General features: G+C 39.3%; 1 protein-coding gene across 2 annotated transcripts in view; it reads left to right on the top strand.

Annotated features, from left to right (window-relative positions):
• Window positions 1-58: 58 nt before the first annotated feature.
• Window positions 59-18,066, top strand: part of LOC140927690 (mitochondrial inner membrane m-AAA protease component paraplegin-like) — an 18,847-nt gene continuing 839 nt past the window's right edge. The window contains exons 1-21 of one of the 2 annotated variants that reach the window (XM_073377363.1): window positions 59-375; window positions 1,016-1,097; window positions 3,181-3,249; window positions 3,763-3,929; window positions 4,498-4,578; window positions 5,030-5,172; window positions 5,640-5,760; window positions 6,998-7,056; window positions 7,619-7,727; window positions 8,376-8,605; window positions 8,844-8,905; window positions 10,107-10,171; window positions 10,853-11,015; window positions 11,345-11,455; window positions 11,724-11,839; window positions 11,989-12,072; window positions 12,155-12,227; window positions 13,275-13,321; window positions 15,762-15,875; window positions 16,641-16,718; window positions 17,996-18,066. The exon at window positions 17,996-18,066 is cut by the window's right edge and continues 839 nt beyond it. In XM_073377363.1, the coding sequence (XP_073233464.1) occupies window positions 133-375; window positions 1,016-1,097; window positions 3,181-3,249; window positions 3,763-3,929; window positions 4,498-4,578; window positions 5,030-5,172; window positions 5,640-5,760; window positions 6,998-7,056; window positions 7,619-7,727; window positions 8,376-8,605; window positions 8,844-8,905; window positions 10,107-10,171; window positions 10,853-11,015; window positions 11,345-11,455; window positions 11,724-11,839; window positions 11,989-12,072; window positions 12,155-12,227; window positions 13,275-13,321; window positions 15,762-15,875; window positions 16,641-16,718; window positions 17,996-18,066 (2,288 nt within the window). In that variant the 5' untranslated portion in view covers window positions 59-132. The remainder of the gene's footprint in view (window positions 376-1,015; window positions 1,098-3,180; window positions 3,250-3,762; window positions 3,930-4,497; window positions 4,579-5,029; window positions 5,173-5,639; window positions 5,761-6,997; window positions 7,057-7,618; window positions 7,728-8,375; window positions 8,606-8,843; window positions 8,906-10,106; window positions 10,172-10,852; window positions 11,016-11,344; window positions 11,456-11,723; window positions 11,840-11,988; window positions 12,073-12,154; window positions 12,228-13,274; window positions 13,322-15,761; window positions 15,876-16,640; window positions 16,719-17,995) is intronic. The other variant, XM_073377364.1, reaches the window with a different exon arrangement.

Here is an 18,066-nt window from a genome sequence, read left to right as displayed (position 1 = left end):
CAGAAGATAGCGTGGACGCGTATAAAGATGGCGGATGATTTGTTTTGACTGAGAACAAAGATTACTAGTAGTGAATACTTGTGAAAGTTAAATGTTTTGAAATCCATACTACCGTAGCAGCGATATGGGAAAATGAACCGTCTATTATTTCACTCTTTTCCGCCACTTCCATGTAAATATTGGGCTCTTACTTTTACAAGATTTCCGTCAAGATTGTTGCATAACCCTGCAAGTTCTGTAAAATGTTTTACTGCGCAGACAACTTCAGGGACATACAAGCTAAATATCAGAAAACATCTATCAAATCCTGATGCTCAAAAATGTCTCAGCTGCAATCTGAGAAGATATTTCACAGGTTTAACAAGATACTCACAGGTTGGAACAGTTTAATACCTCTTACATTAAAACTTAATTTTACAAATAAGCTTTTTAAAGCTGAATAATTTTGATTATAGCTGTTTTTAAGATGGTCAAGTTACATTCACGTAGAATATGGTACCCTTTGTGAAAATGACAGTTGTGCCTGGGAGTAAGAAATATTAATCACTGTACATTAAATTATGGTAGTTTGTAATAATATGTGACCTCTCTTTCAAAAATGTTCCTAGTAATGGATTGGAAGATTTTCAAACAAAATAGGTATCAGGTCAAATGGTACAAGGTATCAGTTGAAAAAAATGATACCCTACCCCCCGTGAGAATACATTGTCAGCAAGATTTTAGAGGATCAGGTTCTAGGTCGCTGAATACATGTATTTTTTACACTGACTTGAGCCTATAAGAACCTATTTTGCGTATTTGTTTTTTCCTCATTCATACACTGTACCTTCCCGTCTCTATTCTACCTGAGTACTCCCCTCTCTTCGTCACTGGGGTCTTCTCTACCTTGTGACAGAATGGTAGAGGGAGGGATTTCTGAATGTTCCTCTTCTGGGTCACCAATATTAATTTTTTAAAATATTTTAAAATTTGAATGTTATCTTTAATTACCGGTACGCTTCCCATTTTTTCAAAGGGCGAAGTTTCAGTAAAGAATGTTCATTATCCTTCATTGTATCAAGTTTATCTGCTCCTGAAAAGAGATGCTTATAAAATCGGTAAGAGAACAGTTTGCTTATTTATTTTTTTGTAATTTTAAAACAAATACTATCAATTCAAACTCTACAAGTTTGGTGTCAAAAATTTGTCGTTAAAAATGTCAAATACTCAAGAAGAAAATACAATATTGAAGGGACAATATTATTAATTTTGTAAATAGAGAATACTTCATGGAAAGTGCTGGCGTACGGTATTTACGCACGAGTTGTTGACGTATCAGAAATCGAACGAGTGAGCGCAGCGAACGAGTAAGATTTCTGATACAAAAACGAGTGCGTAAATATCGTACAAAGCACTTTCCATGTGGTATTGTGTTTATTATATACGTACCGAGACATTCATCATTTTGACGGCCTTTTTATTTTAAATCTTTCAAAAATGCTTGTTTGCCGCTACACACTTGCCGCAAAATGACAAAGAAAACGAAGTATCAGCTTTTTAGTACAAACGTTTGTTACAGTGGAACCCCGCTATAACGAACCTCGCTATAACGAAGACCCCGTTATAAAGAACAACATTTGAAAGCCCGGCAGATTTACAGTAAAATATGTTGAAACGAACCCCGCTATAACGAACCCCGCTATAACGAAATCCCCGCTATAACGAAAGATTTTGACGGTCCCAACGCACAATTTACCTCGCTATAACGAATATTTTGTCCTGTTGCTCGGTCGCAGTCAGTAACAACGACAGATTTGAGCGTAGAGTAGAATTCACAGCTTGCTTTATTCCGGTTTTCTCAACACGCGACAGAAGATAAAACGCTGTACAGATCAACAGTCAACAAATCCTTTGACAGCAACCTATCAGTCAACGGCTTATTATGTCATAGACATTGGCGTTATACAGTATTTCGACATCAATTAACTTCTGCTCTCTTCTTTGTCTCTTATTAATTCTATTAACTTCTTCACTTTCGAAGGCTTCTTGTGATAAAACAAATAAGTAGCCGGAATTTCTAGTCCAATGCCCTTGTTTCTCCGTTTACCAGTCACTTCCACTGAGATTTGTCCTCCGTGTTTTAAGAACAAGTGAAATACACGTGACAGTGTCAATGGCACATGAGATGATTACTACAGGAAACGACATCGATGATTTCCCTCGGATGTTACTGTTACTTCTGAATTTTAAAGTTTTAAATTGAAAATGTTCTTGAATTTTATGTCTCGATTGACAACCGTTGTACTTATAGTTTACAATATAAAATGAATAAAAGTAATGATTTCTACGTGTAGTATTGAATTTTTGGTAATTTTAAATTACCCCGCTATAACGAATATTTCTGTTGTTGACCGGATAATTCGTTATAACGGGGTCTTCGCTATAACAAAGACCCCGGTATAACGAACATTTTTTTCGGTACCGTGACACTTCGTTATAGCGGGGTTTCACTGTAAAAACATAAATGACGGTAAGGATATGAGGTAATCCAAGAACTATAAGTAATCTTAACTGTTTGTTGTCAATGCACAATTGAAAATGAGTGAATTTAAGTAAAATGGCCGGTTTCAATATAAGCTTAAGCTTAAATGAAAGGCGAAGTAGCTCCGACAAAAAGCACAACAAAAACTTACATCTTGTTCTGTTTTTCCCTTTCCGCTGTTGTTTCGCCGGCTCTCTACCGTTTTCTTTATCGACAGTGAAACAAACGAAACTATTCCACTCCATTTCCGAAATGTTTTTCACTTTTTTAGCGAGAAAAACTCTTTGAGTAAAATTTTTCTCGTTGAATGTGTGCGAAGCGGCGCTGCAAACTGCAATAAGAGGCGGGAATTTTGGCGCGAAACTCACACACCTCTGTGGCCTCTGATTGGACGTATCATTTTTCTCACACGTGAAAAAACATCGTTCGCGATTCTGATTGGACGTATCATTTTTTTTCACGTGTGAAAACCATCGTTCGCTCCTCTGATTGGCTAGAACTAATTTGCGTACGAAAATTTACGACATAGCTTTTTGGTGAGTATTTCTCAGTATGTATATAATAAAATGTTTTTCCTTACGTAAACTATCAGTAGGAAAATATTCTATCATCATTAGTGTACTATGGCCTTTTGTTGTGATTTGTTGCATTTTTCGCAGGTACTACAACTAGACTATTTTCAACAAGTCATCAGAGAAAGGATAGCCAGGGAGAACAACGACAACAAGGTGATCCCTTAACTGCCTGTTCACACTCTTGCAAAGCAAAATAAAATTTAATGGCCACTTGTACATGGCGAGACTGTGTCCAAAGCTGGAAGCCCAAAAGCTCTTTAGATATCAAATGTGTAGAATTTGCAGCAGTTAAGATTTGAGTAGAAAACTGATGATACAGCGGAACTTCCATTAATGGCCACTCTTCTACAATGGCCACTTTTTTGGTGGAAAGCCCATTTATTGTTTAAACCTCTCAACAACAGTCCCTTTCTACTGTCCTAAGGTGACCATTGAGGAGTGGTTCAACTGTGATTCCCTAAGTCTTTTACTCCTTGACCACGTTGTGGCACGAAAAATTGTATGGAGTCCTAGAACTCTCATGCAACCTATATCCAAGTGCCCAGTATTTGTACAAATTCTTACATTTCTTTTTTGTCCAAGTGTGAAAGTTAGTTGCCAAAGGCTGCTTGGCTTTCTCTAGTGTCTATTGATGACTACTCAGTGATATTTTTTTGTGTTTTTAAGGTAACACTCCAGGACCTTTTGATCCTGACCCCGGAAATCAAGGTGGATGGGTGTCTATTCTGCCCTGGCTGATGCTTGCAGTGTTCTACTTCTTGACGGCAGGGTCTGATCCTACCCCAGAGACCACATGGTCAACCTTTTACAGAGAAATGCTTTCTACAGGAGAGGTACTACGCTTAAGAAATATTAGAATCCCTTTAGAGTCAAGGACAAGGGCAATATTAAACTGTAAGTTTTTTTTGCCAGACATTTGAGAACTTGCTTCCACCACTACCACATTCTTGCTTAAAATTTGTAGCAGTGGCGGATCCAGGGGAGGGGCCCTGCCCCCCACCCTTATTTTTAGACCAAACTGAGACCTGAAGGGCCAGAAAAAATTTTTGGGAAACCACCCCCCCCCCCCCCATCTAAGGGTCTGGATGACCCCCTCCCCCTTATCTCAAGGTCTGGACCTGGCACAGCATAGTACAATGAGGATGACAATTTCCCACCAAAATGACGCTGGTTCATTCACCCATTCCTCATCTTAGAAAGATAAGCATGCTCAATGCATTTTTGACATATTATGAGCTAGGGCATAACATTTATGGAGTAGTAATAGACTTGTCCACAGTGTGAACATCGTTGATGATTTCAGTAATAGTAATGACAATGGATTATATGTTAATGACAATGTTAAGAGAGTACATTCTAGTCCAAAAAGGATGTCTGTTTCTTCATTAACATTACTTCCAGGTTGAGCATTTGGAGGTGCCATCAAGCCAGGACAGAATTTATGTGTTTTTGCATAAAGGAGCAATGGTTGGGGGGAAAGAGGTAAATTTGTGCGGATGTAAAATTAATTTAATTTACTCAGTTCACAAAAACTAAATTTCATCCAAAGAGTGAATGCCATCTGGTAAACTGGTGCTTGAATTGCTTCATAGTCATGTAGCAGTTGGAGAAATCCCATCAGAGTCAAGGCAGACTCAAATAGGAGCCTTGAAAAAATAATAGATTATTTACAATGCAAACAAGACTGATAACAACCTAAAATTATTACAAAATAAACTTAACCTAACTGATAAAAAAAATATATAAAATAATTATAACAAACAATAATTCTATAACCTCTGAAAATTAATAAGAATAGAAATATATGAATAAGAAGGCAGCTACGTGCTCATGGTAGGGTCAGTGTTGCTAAAAGTTGAAAATATCAAGAGCTTTAGTTTATAGATAAAAAGATTAACCTTTTTAAGATGATTGTATTATTTGTTATTTGCAGATAATGACCCATGGCCCACACTTTGTGTTTAGCATTGCAAGCCTTGACAGTTTTGAACAAAAGATGGCAGCCGCTCAATCTGACCTGCACATCCCATCCAGTGATTATATACCAATCAGATACAGGACAAAGAATGAACTGCTGTAAGCTCAATATCTAATTGAAGGGAAGATATATTATGATCAATCAATGATCTGAGGGGAAGGGAAATCATTTTTTACTTCAAGTTAGCAGGAGGTTTGAATCATCAAGGGCTCGTGTTTCTGAGAGTAAAATTACAGTAAAATTATGAAGGAAATCCAGGGGAAATAGCTTTATTTTGAGGGGGGGGGGGGGGGGGTAGCAAGGGGTCAGGTTATTGGGAGTCAACTGTATTAAATATTTGCTTATAATATATAGGTAATCTTTAAATTATAGAAATAAAGAACAGGGCAATATATTTGTCGTGGTTTCAGGATTCTTCCAAAACTGGATTATAAGAATTGCACAACTAAAGGACTGTACAGTGACTGGCCTGTGTAGATAGGGGTATCAGGAGGGCAGATGTGAATCATTTGTTGCTGCAGCTTATTATGCAATAATATATATTGAGGGTTTTGCGTCATAACAGATCTACTGCTCTGAATGCAGCTGTGTCAATTGCCATCCTGGGTATCATCTGGTACATGATTTATGGCAGAGGGAACAAAAGTGGAACCAAATCAGGGGGAATCCTTGGAGGAAATCCATTTGTAAGTTTGCTTGATTTAAACAAAAAGTGAGAAATGAAAAGTTGATAGTGGTGTATTAACAAATCAGGTTGGACAGCCCAAGGTTTAGTGATCTTCTCCCTAGAATTTCTCATGAATTTAATGACTTTGATTAGTAGCTATGTTATAAAGAGAAAAAAAAGAAGTTGCTCATAGTACTGCAATCTTTAATACATATAACAATTTGTAAGTTGGTGGTAATGTCATTTACCCTGGCAGCAATAACTGTGAGGATGCAAGCTAGGGGGCTTGTCATTTATTTCCTGTGAGGGAGGGCTGGCCATTGTGCTGGGGTGTCATTTTGTTGGGTCATTTTCAGATAAGGGAGCATTACCTAGGGGGTCATTTCAATGCCTTGTATTATTACAGTAATACAAGGCAATAACGAGCATGAATTGAAATTGAACATAGCAGCCGTAACTAGTAAACATTCATCTTGTAAATACCACTGTATTCATGGTGAACTTCAGTGTGATTTGTAGCTTCAATATTTGTAGTTTCCTCAGAATTGTGTGGGAGTCACTTTCACAATATGTAAAATTTATGGCGGTTCATTTCTGAAAAGCCAGGATGAATTGGAGGGTCGGTTTGAAAATCCTTTAACCTCTCTCAAAATGATCAGCCTGCCCTCAAAGGTAATAAATGACCAGCCGCCATATACATGTCCCTAGACCAAGATCTGCTCATATATTTATATTCATATTCATACACTATTTACAGGTCGCCACATGCATTACGACACCTGAAGGTTATCTCTATATTATGATCTCCACTTACAGATAACCCACCCAACCCAGGAAAGGTTGACCTCACCACTGGGGTCTACGTCCCCTACTCTTTTTCAACAGTAGTGTGGGTTCTTTTACGTCCCACAAGAACCAGATTAGAGGAAGTGCTGTGAGACAGGACCTATGCATGGTTTGTCATCCTTATCCAAGAAAACTAGAAAGTCTAACCTTTTGCAGATGTCATTACAAATGCAGCACCTTCTTCTCAGTTAAGTAAAGACCCTGAGTGTTGGTCTGGCAGGGATTTTAACCCACGACCTCCCTCTCAGCAGAACGACACTCTCCCAACTGAGCTAACCAGGCAGCGGTTCAATGAAAAACATTTAGTTGTTCTATACAATCTCACCACAGTCTGTTTTAGGGGTGCATTCTATGTACTGGCCATCATTGCCAAATAGGGGTCAATATATTTGTGTTCTTAATTTCAACAGTCCAACTACATCAAAGCCAAACCAACAGTGATCATGCCTGAAAGTGGACAAGGAATAAGGTGTTTTATGGTTATCAGCATTTGAAAGTTATTTTAGATAAAGCATTTTAATTTTTAACTCTAAAGATTCCATTTTTATAAATGGACTGTGATTGCTTGTATGGTTCTTATGTACCAAAAGCACAACTGTTGTGCATGGCATGGTGGCTCGGAGGGATTTCAAAGCACCAGCAACCAACAAAATGCATCAACTACTTTGCTGCCAGAAATTGAGTTCCCTTTTTTCCCTAAACAAGCAGCAACCAGTTTTAATCAGCGATTTTGTATTCAGTGTAGACCCCAGAGTGCTAAATATAGCATCCTAGGGCTTTAAAAAACTTAAAAACTTTCTGGGGTACCACGCCCCCAGACCTCACTAGAAGAAGGGGTCTAACGGTCCCCTGTTGGTACAGTTGGTTGTTCTATTCAAACTTACTGCATGGCTACTTCAGTTCTTAGGGACATGTATAGTTGCTGTTTCGGCAAGCACCTCATATTAAATGTACCCTCCTCCTCTTTTGGGGGAAGAATTCTTCTTTTTCCTATTGAAATGTAAAAATTATTTTACGTTTTCCCTGAGTAGTTTTAAAGATGTAGCTGGAATGGAGGAGGCCAAGCTTGAGGTGATGGAATTTGTGGATTATCTAAAGTCACCTCAGAGGTATTCAGAACTGGGAGCTAAAATACCCAAGGTATTTTAATGTTATTGTTTCATTCTCTCTGTTTGTTTGTTTTTTCAAATACCATTTTAACCCATTCCCTTCTACACTGAAAATGAGTACAGGTTTGATGATTTGTTATTGATCCCGTGGGCAAAGTCCAATGGAGTTACCATTCAATTTTAACTTTGGCCTCTATCAGAAGTGCACTAAAAGGAAGTGAAAGTGTTGAGCTGCCCATGAGGTGGAAGTTTGCCCTTTCCTTTCCCCTTGATGATCTGAAAATTTTATATCACAACAGGGGTGTCGTTAAGGGCTAGGGGTCAGGGATTTCCTCTAGCTACTCTACTCATTGTGCGTGACTTCCGGCTACTTTCATTGAAAACAAAAGGAAACAGAACCAAAAGATGACTTCCTAGCTGTTTGCTAATTGCATGTACTCGGCAACTTGAAGTGTTAGTGACAGTCCTGTCACAAGACCTTATTTGTCTCTAGTTTACATAATTCTAAACAACGAGTCCATTCCACAGTTTTATAATTGTCTCTTTGGAAAAGGTTTTTTTATACTGCCCCATGGTGCATTGTGTTGTTTCTGGCCTCTGTTTAACACTAACAAGTAGCATTGTGTAAAATCGCCTTTAGATTTTATAATGTGCTTACAAGTTTCTGTTATTTCTTAAGGGGGCTCTCCTTGTTGGCCCACCAGGTACTGGGAAGACACTGCTAGCGAAAGCAGTAGCAACTGAAGCAGATGTACCTTTCCTGACTATGGCTGGCTCAGATTTTGTGGAAGTCTTCTCAGGTGTTGGCTCAGCCAGGGTCAGGGACTTGTTCAACCGAGCAAGGAAGCTTGCTCCGTGTATTCTGTATATTGATGAAGTCGATGCCATTGGACGATCAAGAAGAGGGAAGTGAGTTTACTTCCTAAATTGCGGTCGTTTCGCGGTCGTTAGAAACATGGATGATGATCCCCCTCCCCACACCCTTTACACACATTTCTTTTTAAACTTTCCGACATGAGTTCATCACCACCTAACTGCAGTAAAGTTTTTAAAAGGTGGGAAGATTTTGTCCAGAAAGTCCAATTTAGAATAGTGCAAAGCGTTATCGCTGCCTCGTTATCACTCAGGCAATTGTTTTTTCTTTTAGTTCTATAGGTGGGCACAATGAACAAGAAAATACTCTGAACCAACTGCTGGTCGAAATGGATGGTAAGTTGAATAGATAGAGGATATTACATGGCCGCGCGGAGATACGAAATTTCTCTTCGAGTGTTGACAGTCGACTCTCTCTTAACGGACACCTCTATAAGACGGACACCTCTGTTAAATGGACACTTAGAGTTGGTCCCTTCCTTTCTTTACTCCCTTTATTTGACTCTCTATAAGACGGACACCTCTCTAAGACAGACACTTAATTAGTGCCGGTCTCAAAGGTGTCCATCTTAGAGAGAGTTGACTGTATTCTATTTATTATATAAACACCTATGAAATACCAAACCAGTTTACTTCAACAGTTTTTTGGTGTGAAAGGTGCGATTTATTATGTAGCCATTGCAACGGTGATATTTTCACATGTGAAGATAAGCAGGTCATGCGTTCCACTCCCGCTGGGAGAACTTTAAAAAATTTTTTCCGAGCCAAAGAGAGCGTAAAAAAACAATTGGGTTGCTTACCATTTTCACAAACCACCCTGTTGGAAGTCTAGAGCACAAGTTTGACGAAGTGGGAAAACGAGCCGCAACAAAGTATATCGCGGAGCGCGAGACGAGGGAAGAAGAAAAAATAAAGCGTCTGTAACCAGTCAATCAAAAACCACCCTGTTGGAAATCTCGTGCATAAACATAAAACTATAAATTTTGACGTAGTGGGAAAACGACCAGCTACAAAGTATATCCAAATCAGCTAACTAGTGGAAAAACTGCATCGCCGCAAAACCAGCCCAGATTGACGACGGTGAGGGTGACGAAAACGTCACTTGTAAAGTGAATTCGCGCTGTTTCAAACTGCATTATTTTTACTCCGCCTCGTTCAATTTGTCAAATTTTTTGCTAATTTCTTTTGTAGTTAAATTCTAAAAGGCTGTATCCGAGGTTAGGCAAAGTAAAAGAAAGCCGTTGTGAAATTAGGAACTTTCACGTCGTAGTGGTGCAACGACGACAAAGAAATGTACGAATAAGCGTGATGCACGTGCAAAGATGTTGTTTATTTACTGACTCTTGACTAAGGGCCTATTTACACAGAGGTGGGTGCCCCAGGTTGACCAGGGGTAGGTGAGGTTACCCGCCTGTCCATATAATCTCCCTTTTTAATTTGATCACGTTTACGTGATAGGTGGGGTGACCCGCCGCAGGTTACCTCATGTAAACAGGCCCTAAAATAGTCCATATATATTTTTGTTGTATTGGTTTAGGTATGAACACAATGGAGGGTGTGGTGATGCTGGCTTCTACAAACAGACATGATATTCTAGATCAGGTAGCTGACTTCTGATTTAGCTGTTTGACTTTGACTGTTTGACCGGCTGACAGATTTGACCGGCTGCTTGGCTCACACGGAGTCGTTCGATATTTTCGCTCTGTTCACACCGAACTTTGAACGGCTAGATATCTTAATTATCCAAGGGGTAAGGTGGTCCCCGTGTGAACGCCGCTTATCAGTATGTACCTTACCTCGGGGGAAAAAAAGTTTGTAGAAATGTGACGTCAGGAATGTGGCGCTTTCTCGAAGCATGTTGAAAACGGAAAACACGTGCTTTTGCTTTAAACCCAACTTAGCTACCAATTTATTGTTTAGCGATGAGTTGTTTTATATTTTTTCTGATAAACATTTTGTTTCAATGGTCTTATGATAAAAATCTTTCATGAAATAAGCACCACAGCAGTAAAGTTACGTCACATTTTATTTATTGACTCCAGCAACCCCTAAAATTAAAGTCCCCCAAGATCAAAGTGACCAACATCAATTATCTCCCAACAAAATTAAATTCTTTGTCAAGAGGAATGGTGTTGAGAATAATTGAAATGATCACCAAAGGGAAAATGCTTTGATCTTTTATCAAATTCTCTCCACCGTTTCCTAAGGAAATGTATAGAGATACCTGTGGAGAATTTGTGTGTGAATATTAGGGCTAAAGTGTTATTTAAACGTTTTTTGCAGGCCCTCTTGAGACCAGGAAGATTTGATCGGCACATCGCCATTGACCTTCCAACTCTGATAGAGCGCAAGGCCATTTTTGAAGTCCACCTGAAGAAACTTACTCTTAAGATGCCAGTAGACCAATACTCTAAGCGACTGGCCGAACTCACCCCCGGCAACAGCGGTGAGTGGTCGTAAAATGTATACTAAGAGAAGAGGGGTTACTCTCCTATTTTGTTTCTAAGGGGTGGTGTGGGGGCGGGGCAATCAATCAATTTAGGTTTCTGGGAAACTCCCCACCTACCCCTTCCCTAAGCCAACATTTTACCCTAAGTGAGAAGTTAGTGTTAATGTTGGCTTAAGGGAGGGGTAGGTGGGCAGTTCCCAGAAATCTAAAATATAAGATTGGACTACAGAGGCTGTAGCATACGTTTCGTTCGACGGACTAAGAAAAAAGCGAGAATGCCCGTTGTCTAACTGATCAAGTGCAGTTTATGTTTTTTTTACTTCCAGGTGCTGATATAGCTAATATTTGTAACGAGGCAGCCTTACATGCTGCTCGCTTGAATGAGAAAACTGTCGATCAGCGAAATTTTGAATATGCAGTGGAAAGAGTTATCGCTGGTGAGTTTAAACACCTAGTTGGCTACTGTGAACGTAAATCCAGCTTGATCTGGGTTTATGTGCTGCCCTGAATAATCTGGGTGAGACTTTTTCCAGTCCTTGGTAAGACATTGAAATACTGCCCCTCGATGAGTCACAACTGTCGCAATTGACCACCTTCCATAAGTTATACGTTTACCTATATGAATTGTGATTTACTTGCTAGAGAGGCGACTGTCATTATCTTTGCTCTCACATTTGACTGACATTTATTATGTCTGAATTTCAGGAATGGAGAAGAAAACCCATACCATGTCACCAGAAGAAAGGAAAATAGTCGCTATCCACGAGGCTGGGCATGCTGTTGTTGGATGGATGTTGGAACACACTGATCCACTACTCAAGGTGACATTTAACAATTAGTTCATGCGTATGTCGAGGTATTGAGCACGCGGGAAGTTTGGAGAGCACGAAAGAGCCGTAAGAGTTGTTCGAGGCGCGGCCAAGAGCAACTCTAGCCTCTTGCCAAGTCATTTGCTTTTCTCCCAACGTAGGTATCCATCGTTCCACGTACCAATGCAACCCTGGGATTCGCTCAGTATCTTCCATCAGATAACAAACTCTACAGCACTGAACAGGTAAGCCGGAATAAGAGAGTAAATAATCTTACAGGTATTCGTTTGATGGTATAGTAAATACATTGGCACTTTTTTCATGCAGCTCTTTGATCGAATGTGTATGGCTCTTGGTGGACGAGCTGCGGAGGCCAAGATGTTCAAGAGAGTTACTACAGGTATTGGGAGTTATTTCATGATCACTGCGTTTTCGCGATTTGTATTTGTTGTAAGGAGAGATTTTCCATGAATTCTTTGTTTGCCTCGAGTTTCACATATAGCTTTCAAATATTCGCTTTGACGATGTTTTAGTAATTCATACTGAATTTGTATAAAGAGGTTTTAACTCCGCAAAAAGGCTCGTGCCATTGTTATTATCCTTTGTTTCATTTGCTTTGTGTTCGCTAGGTAATAATCATAGAAAAGCCAACAGTGTTCCTTAACAAACAAAACTACTTGCTCGTCCTCTTTTCAATCATATACATTTTACGTCAATGTTGACTCTTGAAAGAGTACTTAATTTCTTAATAATGGTTATTTAACTTAGTCTATTTTTCGTGATTTTACTACCGGACGACATTTATTCATTGAAACGCCTTTCATGCAGGTGCATCTCGTTTTAATTGCAACTTGGTTATATTTATTTGCGAAAGTATATTTCATTAAGTTGTTAGTTAAAGAGAGGTAATAACCGAATTTTGAATATGAAAGGTTTTGCTGTCTTGTAGTTTTAAAATTAGATCGGTTTTTGTTTAAGGTGAAAACTTTCAATTAGTCTGCGCTTTTCCTGTTTAAACAGCCGATAACTGAACTTGCAATTTAATTCATATTGTAACACTTTGTACATAAACGCTGTTTTGCTGACCTGGCTAGGTCTTTGTCTCAGTACTTTTACTTTCTAAAGTAACAACAGTCACAAAAGATTTCAGGTTAAAAATAGAATTTGTATTTAGTTTTCATTTAACTCTAAGGGATTTCTGTTTATATTTCTATTGTACTCTTTTGTCTTCACTGGTTGTGAAAATCATATATAAGTAAGTTACTTTGAACTAAGTTTTCGATTACATCGCCGATTACATTGTCGATTATTTCGCCGTGTCCTACCCGAGTTATTGCTGTTGATCCGCTGAAGAATAAACGCTCTTGGAACCCGCAAAGTTCTGTTTCCCGTACTACTTTTTCTTCCGTCACATTGTTTGGCTGACTCAAAATCTTCCTCTTTGTAGGAGCTGAAGATGATCTTCGCAAAGTAACTGACATGGCTTACAAACAGGTGAGAAATTCTATGAATTCTTTAAGGTGACTCGACCCAGTTTTTTTGGGGGGGGGTACCATCCTACTTTGAAGCTCTCTGGTATCCCCACCTTTACTTTTATCGTAAGTCTAACACATAGAATGGATAATATATAGATCAATCTACAATATAACATAAAATTTTTGGCGATCGGAGTAAATGTCACGTGGTTATAATGCCACGCCCCTTTGAGGTCTGAGTCGAAAATCTGCTGTTGCCGGCATTTTTTCGTGAAAATCTCTCGGCTACACATAGTACGCATTAGTGCCTTGCGCTGAACAGAGTTTCACCAAAATCGCAAAGACCCAATTCGAGAAATTCAGCGGTTTCCAAATTTAGGTCATAATTTATGCGAAAATGATAAGCAAACTTTACACGGATTATATCTAATAAACTATGAGATTCATCTCTTTATTTTGGGCATCGTTATAACAGATGGGTCCTGTGCAAGTCAGCAAAACGCTTTAGGGCCTTGTAAATGCGCGCGATTTCGAGCAAAGCAAACATATAGAAATTATAGTTTTCGCTATTTGTTGACGTTTGTCAGCGTTTAAGAGTCCTTCTCACGAAAAAAGCATTTTCTTAAAAATTCGTAGTTTTTTTTCCTTCAAATTTTTTCAGGGCCACAATTGATTAACTAACTACCCGGACTCTGAATTTCATGGTCATTGAAAAACTGTGACATTATCTTCTTTAAGCCCAAACTTGAGTAAACATTGAAGATTTTTAGCGTTTTGGCTGAGTTTGTGCTTTGGGAGTCGTCTATTGTTTCTAGTCTGTCATTATACAGCATTCTTGTTCAGCACGCGTGCAATGACCACGCTTGGCTGACTTCCGAATGCTCACCGAGATATTCCCGTCACGAGTTGGTTTAATTATTGGCTTGCATTTAACCTATGAAAAAATGATATTTTGTTAATAGTAAGTAGATTTAGTGTGTAGCACTTATTGATTTTTTTGCAAAGGCACAAGAAGCACGAGAATTGATTAAAAATTGTGACTTAAACCTCTATGTATCACGCGATGGCCTGTCTCACTGTACCAAAATTATTATATCTCGGTGAGCATTCGGAAGTCAGCCAAGCGCGGTCATTGCACGCGTGCTGAACAAGAATGCTGTATAATGACTGACTAGAAACAATAGACAACTCCCAAAGCACAAACTCAGCCAAAACGCTAAAAATCTTCAATGTTTACTCAAGTTTGGGCTTAAAGAAGATAATGTCACAGTTTTTCAATGACCATGAAATTCAGAGTCCGGGTAGTTAGTTAATCAATTGTGGCGCTGAAAAAATTTGAAGGAAAAAAAACTACGAATTTTTAAGAAAATGCTTTTTTCGTGAGAAGGACTCTTAAACGCTGATAAACGTCAACAAATAGCGAAAACTATAATTTCTATATGTTTGCTTTGCTCGAAATCGTGCGCATTTACAAGGCCCTAAAGCGTTTTGCTGACTTGCAAGGACCCATCTGTTATAACGATGCCCAAAATAAAGAGATGAATCTCATAGTTTATTAGATATAATCCGTGTAAAGTTTGCTTATCATTTTCGCATAAATTATGACCTAAATTTGGAAACCGCTGAATTTCTCGAATTGGGTCTTTGCGATTTTGGTGAAACTCTGTTCAGCGCAAGGCACTAATGCGTACTATGTGTAGCCGAGAGATTTTCACGAAAAAATGCCGGCAACAGCAGATTTTCGACTCAGACCTCAAAGGGGCGTGGCATTATAACCACGTGACATTTACTCCGATCGCCAAAATTTTTATGTTATATTGTAGATTGATCTATATGTTATCCATTCTATGTGTTAAACTTACGATAAAAGTAAAGGTGGGGATACCAGAGAGCTTCAAAGTAGGATGGTACCCCCCCAAAAAAACTGGGTCGAGTCACCTTAATTTTATGACCTTTTTACATTTTGCTTCTAGCCATCTTAATTTACGACATCTTTACATGTTACCGTCTAAAGCTCATTTGTCAGTTGGAAATCTACCGCGTTCGGATCACATGTCCTCAAAAGAGTGCCTATAAAGTTTATTCTGTTTGTTTATCAAAACACGCGAAATCTGTAGAAAAGGCCGTAAAGGAAAACAGGGGATCGCGCGCGTCTCATTTTCGCGGCACATAGCTTTAGTGAAAACGAGATAAATTTGCGCGACAGCGAAGATGACCCCCATTCTCGATTTTGACCCACAAAATGACAAATCGTCAGTCGACCACAATAATAGGGTGAAAGAGTGGTATTTAAATTACAAACCAAAGAGGATAGTGTTGGCATGGACACTGATGTTGTAAAAACTGGCTTTTGAAGCTGTAAATTCTTAAGAAATGCGCAAAAATAATAACTTGTATTTTCGTATGGACGGTTTTAATTTTCCTGTTTTAAAATTCATTTTGCTCTTTGTTTTCTGTAGGTAGTGACGTTCGGTATGAGCCCCCGGGTTGGTAACATTTCATTTCCTGTTATGAAACCAACTGAACCATCCAAGAAGTTTTACAGCGACAAGTTGGCTAGGCTCATGGACGAGGTAGGGTCCTATTTTATGTTTTTTATGTTTCCTCCAGGCAACACTTGACTGTTGTATCCCTTCAACTTAGTAAAAGGCGCGGGCAGCGAAGCGCTGGAAAGCATTAACCTGGTTACTGTAGGGCTCAAAATATCGGCCGGTCAACGGACCAGTCAGGCCAACGAAAACATTTGTCCGGAAAACCTTCGGTTTGCTGGTCATTTTGACCGGACACAATCACACAAGTAAGCGACTAGCGAAAAAAGCATTTTTACACCGTCACTTCTCAAGCGGGCAAGTATCTTTTTTCACTTTTCCTCTTTTTTCGTTAAAGTTATTATCGTGTTATTTTTAATTAAACGTTTTGACAGGTCAGAAGAGAGACGTGACCGAGCTAAAATTTCTTTGGCCGGTAAACCCGACCAACAACACTCCCAAAGACTTTTATTGAGCCCTGTGATAACAAGCGAAGGGGGCAAAAGCAACCTTTAGAAAAGGCGGGAAATTTTGCACCGATTCCACTACGCGGGAAAACATGTTACAGGCGCTGAGTGCAGGAATGCGACCGCGTAGCCAGCAGTACAAAACGCGGGAAAAGATGCCGTTGACGCCAAATGCAGGGGTTGAAAGCGCAAAGCCCGAGAGAACAAACAGACGGTGCCAAGTTCAAGAAATGCAACTGGGGTAAAGCGCGCTAACAAAGGTGGAGCCATTGACAAGACCAAAAATGTTTATTCCGATTGGTTAGTAGCAAAATTGATGTTTATGCTGTTTTGTATTTTCCAGGAAGTTCGTATGTTGGTTGGAAAAGCATTTCGGCAAACTGAAGCTATTCTTGACGCTAATTTGGGGGAACTAAACGCTGTAAGTTTGCTTCATCCCAGATCAGTGAAAGCAGCATCTGAGCACTGATAAATTCTGGTAAAATTTTATTTTTCCCGCGCTCATTGCCCCTGGGAATAAGCGTAGCTTTTGGACGTCAAAACTGTCACCACAATCTTAGCATGAAATTGAAAAAGATGAAATAAATACCAACACTGCGAAGTTGCTAGCTATTGTTTAGAATACTCCGTGTGGAGGGAGAATGAGTACAAGCGAAGCGAGGCACGTGAGGAAATAACGGCAGGGAAGCCCTCCTCGTGCGCTTCAACGCACAAGCTTAGATTCCTTCAGCTTTAATTTGCTTGGACGCCTTATGAGGTTTACAAAGCGAAGTATTTCTTATCGCTTTTATTTTTACAGTAGAAGGTATTCATCTAGTTGGGAGGGAAGTTAAGAAAATAAAACGTCGAGTAACTTAGTAACCGTGGTTTATTTACTAGTTCACTACGGTCGCCTGGTACGGTTGGATGCGTATACGGGCGGCCTGGACAGTAGAAAGGCGGGAAAATTTTCAATTTAAGATTCGGACAACAAAACGGGGGACGGGGAGGGAAGAATATGTCTTTTGATGAAGTGTGCAACTCGCTTGTAATTTCTTTCGTATGAGGCTAAATTACTGAAGAAGAGTTTCGCACTTTAAACGAAGAATACGAATTAGAAGAATAAGAGTACAAATTAAAGCTAGCTAGTTTTCAAAGCTAGTCGATGTTTTTATTTCAACTTTTCTCTCCCAAGCCAACACCTTTTGTGTTAAAGAAATCGTTTCTTTATACAAATACAGTTTTACGTTAAAAAAAGACGACTAAAATCACACTGTATGGTGGACGACACCAGGTAGAAAACAAGAAGTCGCCATGCGGCTGAGTTATGTCTTATGAATGAACTCAGACGTTTTCGCTTTTTTTTTCGGTTCACCGATAGGTAAATCAGTATAAACACAACCCAACGCATATTTAACCCATTGGGCACTCAGTTTATGAAGACAAGTGACAATAAGTACGCATGAACTCTTATCGGTTTCATCCTTGACTTCACAACGAGAAACCCTGCGAAAACATACCGTCTCAGAAGGACGACGGTAAAATGTCACGCGTATTTTGCGTGACGTAACGTCTATCCAACCGTCGCAGGCGACCGTAGTGACCTATCTTAAAGTTCCCAATCTAACTCTACAGTAGCATTTGGTAAGAGCATTAAGTAATGACTTGAACGCAGGCTTTAAGTTGCTGCTTTGGTAACTCTTTCCTTTTATTTTTCAGCTTGCTCAAGAACTTTTAACCAAAGAAGTTCTCAATTACGATGATATTGCCGCTATCCTCGGCCCATGCCC

The sequence above is a fragment of the Porites lutea genome, chromosome 2, assembly GCF_958299795.1.
Source record: "Porites lutea chromosome 2, jaPorLute2.1, whole genome shotgun sequence".
Classification (NCBI taxonomy): Eukaryota; Metazoa; Cnidaria; class Anthozoa; order Scleractinia; family Poritidae; genus Porites; species Porites lutea.
Note: the sequence above shows the minus strand (reverse complement) of the source record. Positions and strands in the feature narration are given on the sequence as shown.